The following is a 16105-nucleotide window of genomic DNA, read 5'->3' on the forward strand; positions in this document are numbered from 1 at the left end:
AGTGAGGCTGCTATAAAGAGCAGCCTGTGGGTTTGGCCATTGTGGAGGATTATCTGATCATTGTGTTTCGTGCCTGCCTTGCTGACTTTGACTTTTTGTGTGCTGATTTTTCCTCGCTTTGAAACTAAATCAGAGCAAAGTGTATTTCACTTTGTGAAAGAAGGACTGTGAATTGCCTCACAGCTGCAAGCGAAGTATCTCAGAACTGATAAGGGACTTGTATAAATTACCAGTTTGTTTGGAGACCAGTGCTCTTTGCTATACCAAAAGAGGGCTTGGTTTAAGTGAATTTTCATTATAAAGAACATCGTTTTGGCTAGAGATCGTTAAAGGGGAATAGAATAAAAAATTTAAAAGGGAAAAAGAAGGAATCGTAGGGTCTCTTACCCGGCAAACGAAACATTCGGGGTGCCAGAGGGTGTTCAAGGCCGAGATATAGTTCTCCAAGATGGCCCGGGCACACCCACCACATTTCGGCGCGAACATATCAAAGTAATCCTTACGGCAATAGGCTTTGCCGTCTTTCTCGTGAAAGCCTGAGAGGAAGAGAAATCCGGTGAATTGGTTTTAAAAGAACAGAATAAGATATTGTTATGTCTAATTTAATATAATCGCCTCGGACCAACAAATCAAGAAGTAAAGAGCCTTAAGACCCATCTATGTCGCCAGGCATGGGGCAGCTAGTTCATGGCCACTCCTTCTCTGACCATTAAATGTTAGGTGTGGATGTGATGGAGTCAATAGACTGTTTTTTAAGATTATGGGATTTTAGCTTACAGTTTTAACTATTAGATTTGTATACATATTGTTTTGTACTGTATTTTGTGAGCCGCCCCGAGTCTCTGGAGAGGGGCGGCATATAAATCTAATAAATAATAATAATAATAAACAATCCCACTTTATTTATTTATTTTATTAATCAGATTTGTATGCCGCCCCTCTCCGCAGACTCGGGGCGGCTAACAGCAATAATAATACAATGTAAACAAATCTAATATTTAAGTTAATTTAAAACCCCAATTTAGAAACTAATCATACATACTAACATACCGTGTATAAATTTTATAAGCCTAGGGGGAAGGGAAAGTCTCAATTCCCCCATGCCTGACGACAGAGGTGGGTTTTAAGGAGCTTATGAAAGGCAAGGAGGGTGGGGGAAATCTGATATCTGGGGGGTGTTGGTTTCAAAGGGTCGGGGCCGCCACAGAGAAGGCTCTTCCCCTGGGTCCCGCCAAACGACATTGTTTAGTAAAGAGCTTCAAACAAGCTGAGAGTAAAAATAGGTCCACCCGAAAAACCCACTCCAGCAGCAAAACTACAAGGGAAAGACATCAGAATATAAACCAAACAGCAAACTTCTTTCTAGTAAACTTCTTTCTAGAAAAGGAATCCTCAATCTGAGTATTGTATTGGCAGTTCTGTGTTAGCAAAACCTTCAGAAGAGAAGGATTTAGGGATTGTGATTTCTGACAGTCTCAAAATGGGTGAGCAGTGTGGTCGGGCAGTAGGAAAAGCAAGTAGGATGCTTGGCTGCATAGCTAGAGGTATAACAAGCAGGAAGAGGGAGATTGTGATCCCCTTATATAGAGCGCTGGTGAGACCACATTTGGAATACTGTGTTCAGTTCTGGAGACCTCACCTACAAAAAGATATTGACAAAATTGAACGGGTCCAAAGACGGGCTACAAGAATGCTGGAAGGTCTGAAGCATAAAACGCATCAGGAAAGACTCAATGAACTCAATCTGTATAGTCTGGAGGACAGAAGGAAAAGGGGGGACACGATCGAAACATTTAAATATGTCAAAGGGTTAAATAAGGTCCAGGAGGGAAGTGTTTTTAATAGGAAAGTGAACACAAGAACAAGAGGACACAATCTGAAGTTAGTTGGGGGAAAGATCAAAAGCAACGTGAGGAAATATTATTTCACTGAAAGAGTAGTAGATCCTTGGAACAAACTTCCAGCAGACGTGCTTGGTAAATCCACAGTAACTGAATTTAAACATGCCTGGGATAAACATATATCCATCCTAAGATAAAATACAGGAAATAGTATAAGGGCAGACTAGATGGACCATGAGGTCTTTTTCTGCCGTCAGTCTTCTATGTTTCTATGTTTCTACTACTGATGATGTTACCTAGCTGGGTAATAAAAAGTCTACAAAGAAAACAAGCAGGCTCAGAGAATACTATGGACCCACAAGAGGAGAAGGAGGACTGTGTGGTCCTTGGAGGTCCCTGAGCTTGGTTGTGGGTCCCTCACAGGATTGGGTGTATCAAGTCCTAAGACCCAACATTCAATTCTTGAGGGCGAGTCGTCCATCTGGCCATAAGCTCTATGAAGAAATGTCAAAGGACCATCTTCCAGGCTCCCTACCTTCAGGGCCAAAGAATGCTCCACATTGCGCGCAGAAGAAGTGTTCTGGGTGCCATGTTCTGTCCAAGGCTGTCACCACTTTCTGAGAAGGAGAAACCACCAATAATGAATATTTGGAGAGAGTAATACAACAGGTCTATAAAAAAATATTTTTTCTGTAATCATCACAATTGACCTTGTACTTTTCTGAAACATTTTTTTGTTCTGATTTCAAAAATGTACATATACAGTGTTCCCTCGATTTTCGCGGGGGATGCGTTCCCAGACCGCCCGCGAAAGTCAAATTTCCGCGAAGTAGAGATGCGGAAGTAAATACACTATTTTTGGCTATGAACAGTATCACAAGCCTTCCCTTAACACTTTAAACCCCTAAATTGCAATTTCCCATTCCCTTAGCAACCATTTAGATTATTACTCACCATGTTTATTGATTAAAGTTTATTAAAAAAATATTTATTAAAGGCAGACGAAAGTCTGGCGATGACATATGACGTCATCAGGCAGGGAGAACCGTGGTATAGGGGAAAAAACCCACGAAGTATTTTTTAATTAATATTTTTGAAAAACTGTGGTATAGACTTTTCGCGAAGTTCGAACCCGCAAAAATCGAGGGAACACTGTACTGCTCAAAAAAAAATAAAAGAAACACTCAAATAACACATCCTAGATCTGAACGAATGAAATATTCTCGTTGAATATTTCATTTGCACAACTATTCAATTTTATTTGTTTGTTTGTTTGTTTATTTATTTATTTATTAGATTTGTATGCCGCCCCTCTCCGTAGACTCGGGGAGGCTCACAACACAATAAAACAGTTCATGAGAAATCTAATAATTTACAATTTAAAATATTTTTAAAAACCCATTATTAAAAAGACATATATACAAACATACCATACATAAATTGTATAGGCCCGGGGGAAATATCTCATTTCCGCCATGCCTGACGACAAAGGTGGGTTTTGAGAAGTTTACGGAAGGCAGGGAGAGTAGGGGCAGTTCTAATCTCTGGGGGGAGCTGGTTCCAGAGAGTCGGGGCCGCCACAGAGAAGGCTCTTCCCCTGGGGCCCGCCAACCGACATTGTTTAGTTGACGGGACCCGGAGAAGGCCCACTCTGAGGGACCTAATCGGTCGCTGGGATTCGTGCAGCAGAAGGCGGTCTCGGAGATATTTGCACAACAGCATGTGAAATTGACTGTCAGTGAGTGTTGCTTCCTAAATGGACAGTTTGATTTTACAGAAGTTTGATTTACTTGGAGTTATATTCAGTTGTTTAAGTGCTCCCTTTATTTTTTTTGAGCAGTGTAATTGTTCTGTAGCAGGTATGGTTTCTGCCAAGCAGCATCATTACTGTAAGTTATAGGAAATATACTGGCGAGATTAAGAAAACACACTGAAAATGTAGAAATAACGTAATAACAAAAAAAGGCTTCTATGTCAGAAACTTTATGTGACAGAGCAAAACTAAGCATATTTTTGGAATCAGCACATCAAACTCCACAAAACAGACATATTACCTTGGCTGATTTTTTTTGTGTGTGTGTTGACCAGTGTAATGAAAAAGCCAGCAAGCTGGGAAGATTGCTAGCACCTCGTTGAGGCTGGGAAGAAACTTACTCGGAGCAAGAAGAGCAATGAAAAAAAGCCTGCAGACTTAGGGCTGGAAAAATATTCTTTCGAGAGAGTAACAATGAAAAAGCCAGCAAGATAAGAGCCGGGAAGATTTTTAGCACCTTGTTAGGGCTGGAAAAAAGAAAAGCTATAGAGTATAAGGCGCACCCAAATTTGCAGCCTCTTTTAGGGAGGAAAAAGGTGCATGTTATTGTTGTGGTTAGCTCTGGCCCAGCTCCTGCCCCAAGGACTGTGGATGTGGGGGAGACATCCACATGCTGCAGGCCTGTTTTGCTCCCGGTGGAATCTGCTGATGAAGGCTCCTCTGACCAAGAAGACATGAGTGACAGGGAGGAGGAGAGTGGGGCAGACAGCTCAGAAGGAGATCAATTCTCTAGCTCCTCCTTGGATTCGGAACAAGAGTTAATGATACAGCCACGCATGCGGAGAGCGATGCATAGGCAGCAACAACTGAGAGATTATTATCAAAGAAAATGAGGCCACCTGTGGTTGGGTGGGGCTGTGGTCATTAGTGAGGCTGCTATAAAGAGCAGCCTGTGGGTTTGGCCATTGTGGAGGATTATCTGATCCTTGTGTTTCGTGACTGCTTTACTGACTTCGACCTTTGTGTGCTGATTTTCCCCCGTTTTGAAACTAAACCAGGGCAAAGTGTGTTTCACTTTGTGAAAGAAGACGGACTGTGAATTGCCTCACAGCTGCAAGATAAGTATCACAGAACTGATAAGGGACTTGTATCAATTACCAATGTGTTTGGAGACCAGGGCTCTTTGCTATCCCAAAAGAGGGCTTGGTTTAAGTGAATTTTCATTATAAAGAACATTGTTTTGAAATTTCAACCGTGTGTGTGTCTGAAATTTGTACCTGTGAGTTTTTGGGAGGATTCTACCAGAGAGCCCGACAGAACAGTTATACTCGGAGAAATACGGTAACAGTAAAGGCATCACATCTCGGGGACTTACATCCAGGATGGGACCGTTGCAATAGTAACAGCGAGGCGAAAAGAGGTTGTGATAATCTCTCTCGCAGTAAGGCTGGCTGTCACGCTCGAAGAAATTCCGGGAGCCGATCTCCTCCTGGCAATGGGTGCAAACGAAATGTTCGGGGTGCCACGTCTTCCCCATGGCTGTGACCACCTGGGGTGGGAGAAGGAGGAGAAGAAAAATTTATCGGCGGATGCAGCGTCCCGAAAACCACAATATGATAGCGGCAGAGAAGGAAAATCCAGGCGGCGATTCTTGCAAGGTTCATCCAATCGACCCCAGACACATCCAACGTGGCTATTACCTCGAGCAGTGGTGAGGACGTATTCCTTTCTATGAGCACAAGGTGGTGCTACTGCACATAACCCTTCCACTTTCTATTTTCACGATGGCGCCACAAGGCGGCTTGGGCTGAGGGGGGGGGGGGGGGGGCTGGCTCAAAGTTACCCAGGTAGCTATCATGCTGAAGATGGGACTAGAATTCACCATCTCCTGGTGATTAATCTCAAAGTCACTCAGCCACCTTTTAAGCCTACAATGGAACTAGAATTCACTATCTCCTGGTGATTGACCCAAAGTCACCCAGCCATCTTTCATGCCTAGAATGGAACTAGAATTCACCATCTCCTGGTGATTGATCCAAAGTCACCCAGCCACCTTTCACATCTAAGGTGGAACTAGAATTCACCATCTCCTGGTGATTGACCCAAAGTCACCCAGCCACCTTTCATGCCTACAATGGAACTAGAACTCACCATCTCCTGGTGATTGACCCAAAGTCACCCAGCCACCTTTCACGTCTAAGGTGGAACTAGAATTCACCATCTCCTGGTGATTGACCCAAAGTCATCTAGCCACCTTTCATGCCTACAATGGAACTAGAATTCACCATCTCCTAGTGATTGATCTCAAAGTCACCCAGCCACCTTTCATGCCTACAATGGAACTAGAATTCACAGACTCCTAGTTTTTCCTCCAATCCCTTCACCACAACGCCAAACTAAGTTCTCAAACGATAAAGAGGTGAGGGCATCTCCTTGAGGCTTACCTGCCCGGCAATTGGCTTCTTGCACGCTCCGCATACACCTTTGGCCACCGTCGCTACCCCCAGTTTGTTCAGGTCAGACTGGAGGCTTCCAAGCATGCTGTCCAGTTGGCTGCCAGGTTTCGGAGGCGTAGTGGACGGGTAGCTGCCAGCGCCTTTTCCCTGGGACATAAACTAAAGGGAAGCGGAGAACGGTCAGGTACAAAACAACAACAGCGTCCTTCTAACCGCCGGAACGTCAAAAGCGGTTTGGAATTTCCATTCGCGGATCCTGGAGGAGTTGCAGAAGTTAGCGAAGAGTCACACTCGAGGATAGATAGAAGGGGAAATACAGCAATACCTCATCTTACGAACCTAATTGGTTCCCGGGGGACGTTAGTAAGGCGAAAAGTTCGTAAGATGAAACATTGTTTCCCATAGGAAACAATGTAAAATGAATTAATCCGTGCAACGGAAAAAACCCGCAAAAAACCCCCGTCGCCCGGCTGTCACCCTTTGAAACAGCCGGGCGCTTCTCAGCGTTCTCCCAATGCCGAACCCGGAAGGTCGGCAAAAGTTCGGGTTTGGGTGGCCGCCGAGTAGCCCCGCCGCCCGACTGTCACCTTTTGAAACAGCCGGGGGGCTTCTCGGCGGCCTCCCGAACACCGAACCCGGAAGTTCGGGTTAGGCGTTCAGGTTCAGGAGGACGCTGAGAAGCCCCCCAGCTGTTTCAAAAAGCGACAGCCGGGCAGCGGGGCTTCTCGGCGGCGGCGGGTTCGTAAGACGGAAAAAGTTCGTAAGAGGCAAAAAATTTCTGAAGCCCGGGTTCGTATCTCGGGTTGTTCGTATGGCGAGGGGTTTGTATCATGAGGTACCACTGTAGTTAAAACCAAAAACTGTGCCACAACGGTTTTTCCAAGAAAAGGACCCACACTCTAAGCATTTCACAAGCACTTCCACACACCACAAGGCCTTCCTCGGTGGTTCTACTCATGCGAACCACGGCAGGGCAGTTTTGAAAGAGGCTAGAGAAAGGAACCACTTTAAATGTCAGTGTCAAAAAGGAAATAAATAAATCTATTTTCGGAATAGAGTTGGAACACAGACTCAAGACCACAAAACTGACGTCGTTAAAGCGAGGCATTTTACTGACCTCAGAAGGATGGAAGCCCTGTCACACAACCTTGAGCTGGTGAGAATCGAACTGCTGATAATCGGCGTTCGGCTGAATTAAGCTGCAATGCTGCGTTCTCTCCAGGGTACCACTAGGCCCCCAAGTAACTTTTGTAGGCTTATAGTAACCATTTCTATTTTTTAAAGTTTGCAACGAAACAGGCCAACGAGTCTTAAACATAGAAACATAGAAGATTGACGGCAGAAAAAGACCTCCTGGTCCATCTAGTCTGCCCTTATACTATTTTCTGTATTTTATCTTAGGATGGATATATGTTTATCCCAGGCATGTTTAAATTCAGTCATTGTGGATTTATCTACCACGTCTGCTGGAAGTTTGTTCCAAGGATCTACTACTCTTTCAGTAAAATTATTTTTTCTCATGTTGCTCTTGATCTTTCCCCCAACTAACTTCAGATTGTGTCCCCTTGTTCTTGTGTTCACTTTCCTATTAAAAACACTTCCCTCCTGGACCTTATTTAACCCTTTAACATATTTAAATGTTTCGATCATGTCTCCCCTTTTCCTTCTGTCCTCCAGACTATAGAGATTGAGTTCATGAAGTCTTTCCTGATACGTTTTATGCTTAAGACCTTCCACCATTCTTGTAGCCCGTCTTTGGACCCGTTCAATTTTGTCAATATCTTTTTGTAGGTGAGGTCTCCAGAACTGAACACAGTATTCCAAATGGGGTCTCACCAGTGCTCTATATAGGAAAGTCTTAGGAAATCCCAGCAAAAAACCCGAACCCCTTGCAAAAAACTCCATGCAAGAACCACATTTTCGATCAAAGATATATATGTATATCTATTTCTCCACTCAAACATGCTGAAGAAAGAATTAAAAGCAAAAGGTCCTGCCTTCTCAGGAGTAGGCGGGCGAGCAGCAAGGACGAGGTCCGAAGATGGAATAGGAAGGACCTAGAAAGCAGAATTTAGAATGAGCTGGGCAGGCGGGTATACGTTTTTGTTTTGGTTTTTAAAGCTGGCTGGATTTTTTGAATTTTGAGAAACTTCTGAAGTCTGTGCCTAATTTAAAGTCTTTTTTTTTTTAAGGGAAGGGTGTAAAAATCGCGAATCTAATTCCGCATCTAAAACGCAGTTCGTCCTTGACTTACAACGGTTCATTTAGTGACCGCTCAAAGTTACAACGGCACTGGAAGAAAGGGACTTCTTATGATCGTATTTCACACTTATGACTGTCTCCAGCGCCCTATGGTCAACAGCTTTCTCCAGACTCCAGGACTGGCCCATGTTCCTCCCCAACCTCCTCACTATCCGAATCTGCTGCCAACTCTGTTGACCGCCGGTGGGCCACAACACTTATTTTCTGAGAAACACGGTATGTATTCCTGAACTTAATGGGCCGCGCAATGGTGAGATATTTCTCAACCCCAATTTTCGTCCCATTGGGTGACTATTCTGGCCAGGTTTGTTAAGGAAGCAGGAGAACATCAAAGAGAGATCGTGCCTGCTGTGCTGGAGGGAAGGAAGCCTCCTCTGTTTGACAGCTAACCGACACTGAGACTTTGGAGGAAGGGGCCACTCCGGTGGACCACGTAGGAATCGCCGCCTGCTGGGGGGAAACTTCTTCCAACAGCATTTCCCACGGGACGGGAGGCTGAGTCGGTTGGGTGGACGGCACAGAGCGGAGCTGAGGGATACGCGGAGAGGCGGGCAAGGGAGGTGGCAGTGGAGGAGGAGTAGACGGAAGAGGAGAGCCAAGAACGGCATCGACAGGAGCTGCCTTGGAGACATCTTTAAGAAGCTGCAGAGGAGGAGGAGGAGGAGAAGGCGGGACAGAGACGGTTCTTCTAAGAGGAAGGGGTGACGTAGCAGGAATAATAACCTGAGGGGGAAAAAGCAGGAAGAAACATTGAAAACTTTGTGCATGCGCAGAGGGTTAAAAAAAGAAAACGCCGACATCTGGGTGGTTGAGCAGAGCCTGACATTGGCGCTGCTACCAGTTCTCCAAACTACCGCGGCCTATGCCTGAACCGGTAGCATTTCATCCCTGCCGCGTACCGACCGGAAGTCCCCTTCAGAGCTCTCCCGTCTACCTTTTCGATTTGTTGGCTACCGTCTTTGTCCTTCTTGCGAGGCCTGGAGGTGATAACGACCCCCTCGGTCAACCAATCGTCAGGGCTCCGTTGACTTTCTTCTTCTTCGGCTTTGCTGATGCCCAGCCTGTCTTGAAGCTCTTCGATCAGGCGGTCTTGGGAGAGGGTTTTATGGAGGAGGAGCGGGCCCAGCTTGCGTCTTGGCGAGAGGTCGCGGCACATGGGGTGCACGTTGGAGGTCTCTTTGGTTTTCCTGATCACGGATTTGATCTTAAGGGAGGGGAGGGAAAAACGGTCCGGTTGAGTTCAGCTTCCCCACCCCTTGAACCGGACGGCACAGAATACACGAGGTTGACCGGAGTTAGTGATCACATGCCAGGGGAAAGCAGAAATGACGCTTTCCTCAACTGGAGGAAAAGTCCTTTCATCACAGCCGTAAGCAGCCCGATCCGTCGTTAGGGAAAGCTGTCCAACTACAACCACATGCAGCACTGATGTCGTTAGTTAGTTTGGCTCATGAAACATCCGCAAGTAAGAAACAAGCAAGCTCAAGAGAGCACCAAGGACCCAACAATCACCCTTCTCTCCTCTTTCTCCTCCTTCTCTTCTTCCTCGACCTCCTCTTTCCCTTTCCTTCTTTTTCTTTCTGCAACCCGCATTTCTCCTTCTAGCAGTGCGGACGTTACCTAGTTTGGGTCATAAAATGTCCACAAGAAAATAAGCAAGCTCGAGAGACCATAAAGGACCCAAAAATCACCCTTCTCTTTCTCTTCCTTCTCTTCTTCCTCGACCTCCTCTTTCCCTTTCCTTCTCTTTCTTTCTGCAACCACCATTTCCCCTTCTAGCACTCAGGATGTTACCTAGTTTGAGTCATAAAATGTCCACAAGGAAATAAGCAAGCTCAAGAGACCATCAAGGACCCAACAATCATCCTTCTTCTCTTTCTCCTCCTTCTCTTCTTCCTCCTCTTCTTCCTCGACCTCTTCTTTCCCTTTCCTTCTCCTGCTTTCTGCAACCGCCATTTCCTTCCTCTCCTTCTGTGTCTCTTTGTCTGTCTCTCTCTCATCTGTCCTTCCTTCCTTCCTTCCTTCCTTCCTTCCTTCCTTCATTCCTTCCTTCCTTCCTTCCTTCCTTCCAAAAGCACGTAGATGTATCGACCGCTTCACAATGCTTTTACAGCCCACTCTAAGCGGTTGACAGAATCAGCCTCTTGCCCCAAACAATCTGGTTCCTCATTTTACCCACCTCGAAAGGATGGAAGGCTGGGTCAACCTTGAGCCGACGGTGAGATTCAAACTGCTGAACTACAGCTAGCAGTTAGCTGAATTAGCTTCCAATGCTTCACTCTATCCCCTGCGCCACCCCGGCATGCAAAACTAGCTAAATCCAGGCTCAAACCTCCAAAGCATGTTTCATGCACAGCCAAAAGCCAAAGCAGGGGGACCATTCCCCATCCCCTCGTGTCGCCGGCATTGTTCCATTTCTTTCCCCATTCCTTCTGATGCCTGCCTGGCTCGAAGTGGACATTCTCTCCATTCTCGTAGGACCGGCGTTGTGATCCAGTTCCTCTTCCCGGGAACGAGTGGCGGCCTCCGACGCAACCACGGCGCCATCCGGAAGGCTGTTCTTTCTGGATCCCCTCTCTGCCACGTCAGGACAGCTGTTGGCCCTCACCGGATCTCGGCTTTCGGCCCCGTGGTTGGAAGCCTGGTGCTGGGCAACCCAGCCCGGTTGACTTTTGATGCCTGGAAAACTCTCCCATCTTTCCACGTTGAAAAGATCGGGCGGGCCGCCGTGGTCCTTCTTGAGGGACCACAGCGACGTTTCCGAATTGCTCTGCCTGGTGTAACCCGCCGTCCTCATCCCGTTCTCCTTGAAATAAGGAGATTTGGGGTGGAAGAGAGCCCTCTCTTCTTGGGGGGCTGGCCTCTTCGAAAACCTGCTCGGAACAGAAGGGAGGTCTTCACCAACGTTGAGGTTCTCCTCGCAAGGCCCGCCGGGTTCCACGGGTTTTTGAGTCCCTGCGCCAACTGCACAAATCCGCCACAACTCAGGCTCCGAAGATGAGACACGTGACTTCTCGACAGGGGTTTTGCCAGGACCATCTGAGTTTGGGCGAGGGGCAGAAGCTTTGCCGAGCGGGGGCTTGGTCCACCGTCCAGCAGGGTGGCGATGCGAAGTGGCGGAAGAAAGTTCTGGAACCGCAGCTACTGCCGAACCACCGCTTTTCTCATCGATGTGTAGGACTTCCAACTCAAGAGGGACCTTGGAACTGGGGTCGTATTTAGCCCTGTAGGGCTTGGAGGCACGCAGTGGAACCGTATGGGACGAAAGAGAACGGGGTGGTCCAGAAGACAACCGGAGGGAAGGCTCAGAAGGTAGAGATATGGTGGAGCTGGTCTGAAAGAGAAAGGAAGGAGGGAAGAAGGAAACGGGGATAGGAGAGAGAGAGGGGGAAAAGGAAGAGGGGAGAAAAAAAGATGGAAACAGGATTGAAGGAAGAAAAAAGGGGGGGGGGAAGCAAAATAGCGACAGAAAAACTAAAGATGGCCCGGCATTAAAAACCCGCTTGTTATAGGTAAAGGGGATCCAGGAAAAAAAGGATATACAAGGCCCAATAATTCCTGAGAGTAAACCAGCCAAGCTCCGAGAGAACCTGGGGCCGCACATACCTGTTGCAGTATAGCATAAATATGTTAGAATAGGATTGTATTATAATTATACAGTGATCCCTCGATTATCGTGAGGGTTCCGTTCCAAGACCCCTCGCGATAATCAATTTTCCGCAATGTAGGGTTGCGGAAGTAAAAACACCATCTGCGCATGCGTGCCCTTTTTTCATGGCCGCGCATGCGCAGATGGTGGAGTTTAGCAGCGAGGAGCCGAATCGGGGTTTCCCCTTTGCGTGGGCGGCGGGGAAACCCCAATCTTCGTCTGCTCGCTGCTGCTGCGGCCGCCCAGCAGCTGATCTGCTCGGCAGCGCAGCAGCAGCGAGCAGACGAAGATCGGGGTTTCCCCGCCGCCCACGCAAAGGGGAAACCCCGATTCGGCTCCTCGCTGCGCTGCCAAGCAGATCAGCTGCTGGGCGGCTGAAGGAACGTTCCCTGGGTCTTCCTCGCTGATGCCCCCGCTCGCCCGGCCGCCCACCAGCAAGAGGGGGAGAGATAGAGAAAGAGAGAGAAGGAAAGAAAGAGATGAGAGAGGGAGGAAGAGAGTGTGAGAGAGGAAGAAGCAAGATAGAGAAAGAGAGAGAGAAAGAAAGATGAGAAAGGAAGGAAGAGAGTGACGTCATCGGGTGGAAAAATCGCGATATAGCGTTTCGCGAAGAACGAGATCGCGAAAATCGAGGGATCACTGTATATATCTGGACCTCTAGCATAAAAATGCTCTGCTTATTATAATCCAGGATAGGAGGGCACTAAACTTGCCTAGTCTGCATTCCTGGTAATTACAACAGGGAAACAAAAGGGCTCAATAAACATCTCACTGATAAACAAAGTTTACATCACTCCGGACAGGACGGACGTTATAGGATCAAAGGGGGAGATTTACATTGCCTGAAGCATACACAGGACGAGAGGGTGATTAAGGAAGATTAGTTGAGATAAGGCAGAAGGCTTCAGAGAAATTAGGTGTGAGAAACATCTGCTTTGAGGAAGAGTTTCTAGGAAATTGTTTTGTGATATCTATGGGAAAAGGAAGAACTCTAACATATGTTTGAAGTTATGTATCACTTGACATGTATGTGTAATTATCCCCATTTCTTTATGTTCCCAAATAAAAAGAGGTACATGGCTCTATACCGTGTCACTTCACCCAGAGAGAAAATGTGTCCAAGTTTTCTTTCTAGGATTCGCGTTCGTGAGTGACCCCACACGGTTGGGTTGCTCTCAGCCCCATTGAAGACATTGTCTTCATCAGGGACTTTGACAGCATCCACACATACCCAAGGCATGTCGGTGAACACCAATGCGTGAAGAAGGACCTATGGGTGAGGAGGTGCCAACACCATCATCCTTAGGATAGAAAGGAATGGGGTGGGGGCAAACGATAACAAGGACGGGCACCTTGAAGTCTGAAAGGGAAGCCATGAGCTCATCCAGTTCTCTCGTTGCTGAAGAGGCAGATATGCGGGCCTGTTGCTGGCTGGAGGCAAACCGCTGCGGACTGTTCATCCCTCCTTGATTCACAGTGATAGCTGGTCTAAGGGAGGCAAAAGAAGACAGACAGGGTCACTTGAGATCAGAAGTAGTAATTCAGCTGGTTCGGATCGGTTCGGGCGAATCGGTAGCGGGAATTTTGAGTACAGTGGTACCTCATGATACGAACCCCTCGTCTTACGAACAACCCGAGATACGAACCCGGGGTTCAGAAAGTTTTTGCCTCTTCTTACGAACTTTTTCCTTCTTACGAACCCGTTGCCGCCGCCGCCGAGAAGCCCCACCGCCCGGCTGTCGCTTTTTGAAACAGCCAGGGGGCTTCTCAGCGTCCTCCTGAACTCGAATGCCAAACCCGAACTTCCGGGTTCGGTGTTGGGGAGGCTGCCGAGAAGCCCTCCGTCTGTTTCAAAAGATGACAGCCAGGCAGCAGGGCTTCTCAGCGGCCTCCCGAACGCCGAACCCAAAAGTTCGGCAAAAGTTCACGCTCAAGAGGCCGCTGAGAAGCCCCGCCCCCTGGCTGTCACCTTTTAAAACAGCCGGGGGGCTTCTCAGCATCCTCCTGAACCCGAATGCCAAACCCGAACTTCCGGGTCCGGCGTTCGGGAGGCCGCCGAGAAGCCCCCCGGCTGTTTCAAAAGGTGACAGCCGGGCGGCGGGGGTTTTTTGCGGGTTTTTTTTTACCGTTGCACGGATTCATTGACCCTTCCTATGGGAAACAATGTTTCGTCTTACGAACTTTTCGTCTTACGAACCTCCCCTGGGAACCAATTAGGTTCGTAAGACGAGGTATTACTGTATTGTATATTTTTCGGAGTATAAGACACACTGTTTTCCCCTGCTAAAAGAGGCTGAAAATTTGGGTGTGTTTTATATAATGGTACCTCTACCTACAAAACCCTCCCTTTCCCTTCACCCCCAACAAATGGGACCCAAGGGAACCCTGCCTGCCTCAACTAACATAGAGGCGGCACTTGGACATCTGTTTCAATAACCACCGATACACTTGGCATCCATGAATCTGTCTAATCCTGCCTTGAAGCTCTCCAGACTGACAGCTGTCACAACCTCTTCTGGAAGGGAATTGCATCAACCTATGACCCTATGGGTGATTTATCTTTATTTGTCCTCGCTTTCTTACCTATGAGCTTTAGGGAGGGCCTCCTCGTCCCAGTATTGTATAATAGAGAAAATATTTTTTTCTCTATCCACTTTTTCTATCCCATGCATGATTTTATACACTTCGATCGAGTCACCCCTTAAATGCCGTCTTTCAAGGCTGAAGAGACCAAGGGGTTGCAACCTAGTTTCATAAGGGAGGGACTCCATTTCCTTGGCCATGCCTGTTGCCCCCTTTTTGCAACTTTTCCGTTCTAATGGGAGGCACCACGATCTCCCCACTCTCTCCCGAAACCATCACCCCTTAGCCGGAAGGATAGTAATCAGGTATCTACTCACACAGGACTAGGCACAGAGCTTTCCAGTTCATCCAGAAGGCTCTCCACGCTGGGGCACACTTCTTCCACCCCCGGTCCTCCGTTCCACTTGGGTTTTTCTTTCCCTGGGGCTGGGGGCTGTGCGGTCAAAGAGGTAGTGTTCTCCAGGAGACTGTAGTGGGAGTCGGTCCTTCCAGGACGCGGGGGGCTTCCTGCATTCTCATCTTACAAGTTTAAAAAAAAGATGCAATTCAGGGTGTCCAGGGGGGAAAGCATTTTGAAATTCCCTGATATTGCCCTGACATTTCCCTCTAACTTGCGATCTGGTTAAGGCTGGTTAAGGATTCTTCCTTCCTTCCTTCCTTCCTTCCTTCCTTCCTTCCTTCCTTCCCTCCCACCCACCCTCCCTTCCTTCTCTTTCCTTCCTTCCTTCCTTCCTTCCTTTATTCATTCATTCATTCATTCATAGAAACATAGAAGACTGACGGCAGAAAAAGACCTCCTGGTCCCTCTAGTCTGCCCTTATAACATTTCCTGTATTTTATCTTAGGATGGATCTATGTTTATCCCAGGCATGTTTAAATTCAGTGACTGTGGATTGACCAACCACGTCTGCTGGAAGTTTGTTTAGTAAGGAAGGAGGTTAAAATCTTCGTCTACCTTCTACCTGGACTGTGTACAACATGAGTGCGGAACATGAATGAATTCATGCTCTTGCTTAATCAGGGTGTCCGGGGGGGGGGGGGGGCATTTTGAAATTCCCTGATAATTTCCCTGGCATTTCCCTCTAATTTGTGATCTGGTTAAGGCTGCGATCGTAGATGACGTCATAGAAACATAGAAGACTGACGGCAGAAAAAGACCTCATGGTCCATCTAGTCTGCCCGTATACTATTTCCTGTACTTTATCTTAGGATGGATCTATGTTTATCCCAGGCATGTTTACATTCAGTTACTGTGGATTGACCAACCACGTCTGCTGGAAGTTTGTTCCAAGGATCTACTACTCTTTCAGTGAAATAACATTTTCTCACGTGGCTTCTGATCTTTCCCCCAACTAACCTCAGATTGTGTCCCCTTGTTCTTGTGTTCACTTTCCTATTAAAAACACTTCCCTCCTGAACCTTATTTAACCCTTTAACATATTTAAATGTTTCGATCATGTCCCCCCTTTTTCTTCTGTCCTCCAGACCAGGGGTCCCCAACCACCGGGCCGCGGACCAGTACCGGGCCGCGGGGCATGTTGCACCGGTCCGTGGAGTCAGC

The 16105-nt window shown here is 47.3% G+C and overlaps 1 protein-coding gene across 2 annotated transcripts in view; it reads right to left on the reverse strand.

Annotated features, from left to right (window-relative positions):
- Window positions 1–16105, reverse strand: part of PXN (paxillin) — a 59639-nt gene that overhangs the window by 1040 nt on the left and 42494 nt on the right. For both annotated transcript variants that reach the window (XM_070763112.1, XM_070763111.1), the window contains exons 5-10: window positions 14862–15063; window positions 13314–13449; window positions 6039–6209; window positions 4970–5143; window positions 2377–2458; window positions 388–536 (exon numbers count right to left, since the gene is read on the reverse strand). In XM_070763112.1, the coding sequence (XP_070619213.1) occupies window positions 388–536; window positions 2377–2458; window positions 4970–5143; window positions 6039–6209; window positions 13314–13449; window positions 14862–15063 (914 nt within the window). The remainder of the gene's footprint in view (window positions 1–387; window positions 537–2376; window positions 2459–4969; window positions 5144–6038; window positions 6210–13313; window positions 13450–14861; window positions 15064–16105) is intronic.

Source organism: Erythrolamprus reginae, chromosome 10 (genome assembly GCF_031021105.1).
Source record: "Erythrolamprus reginae isolate rEryReg1 chromosome 10, rEryReg1.hap1, whole genome shotgun sequence".
Classification (NCBI taxonomy): Eukaryota; Metazoa; Chordata; class Lepidosauria; order Squamata; family Dipsadidae; genus Erythrolamprus; species Erythrolamprus reginae.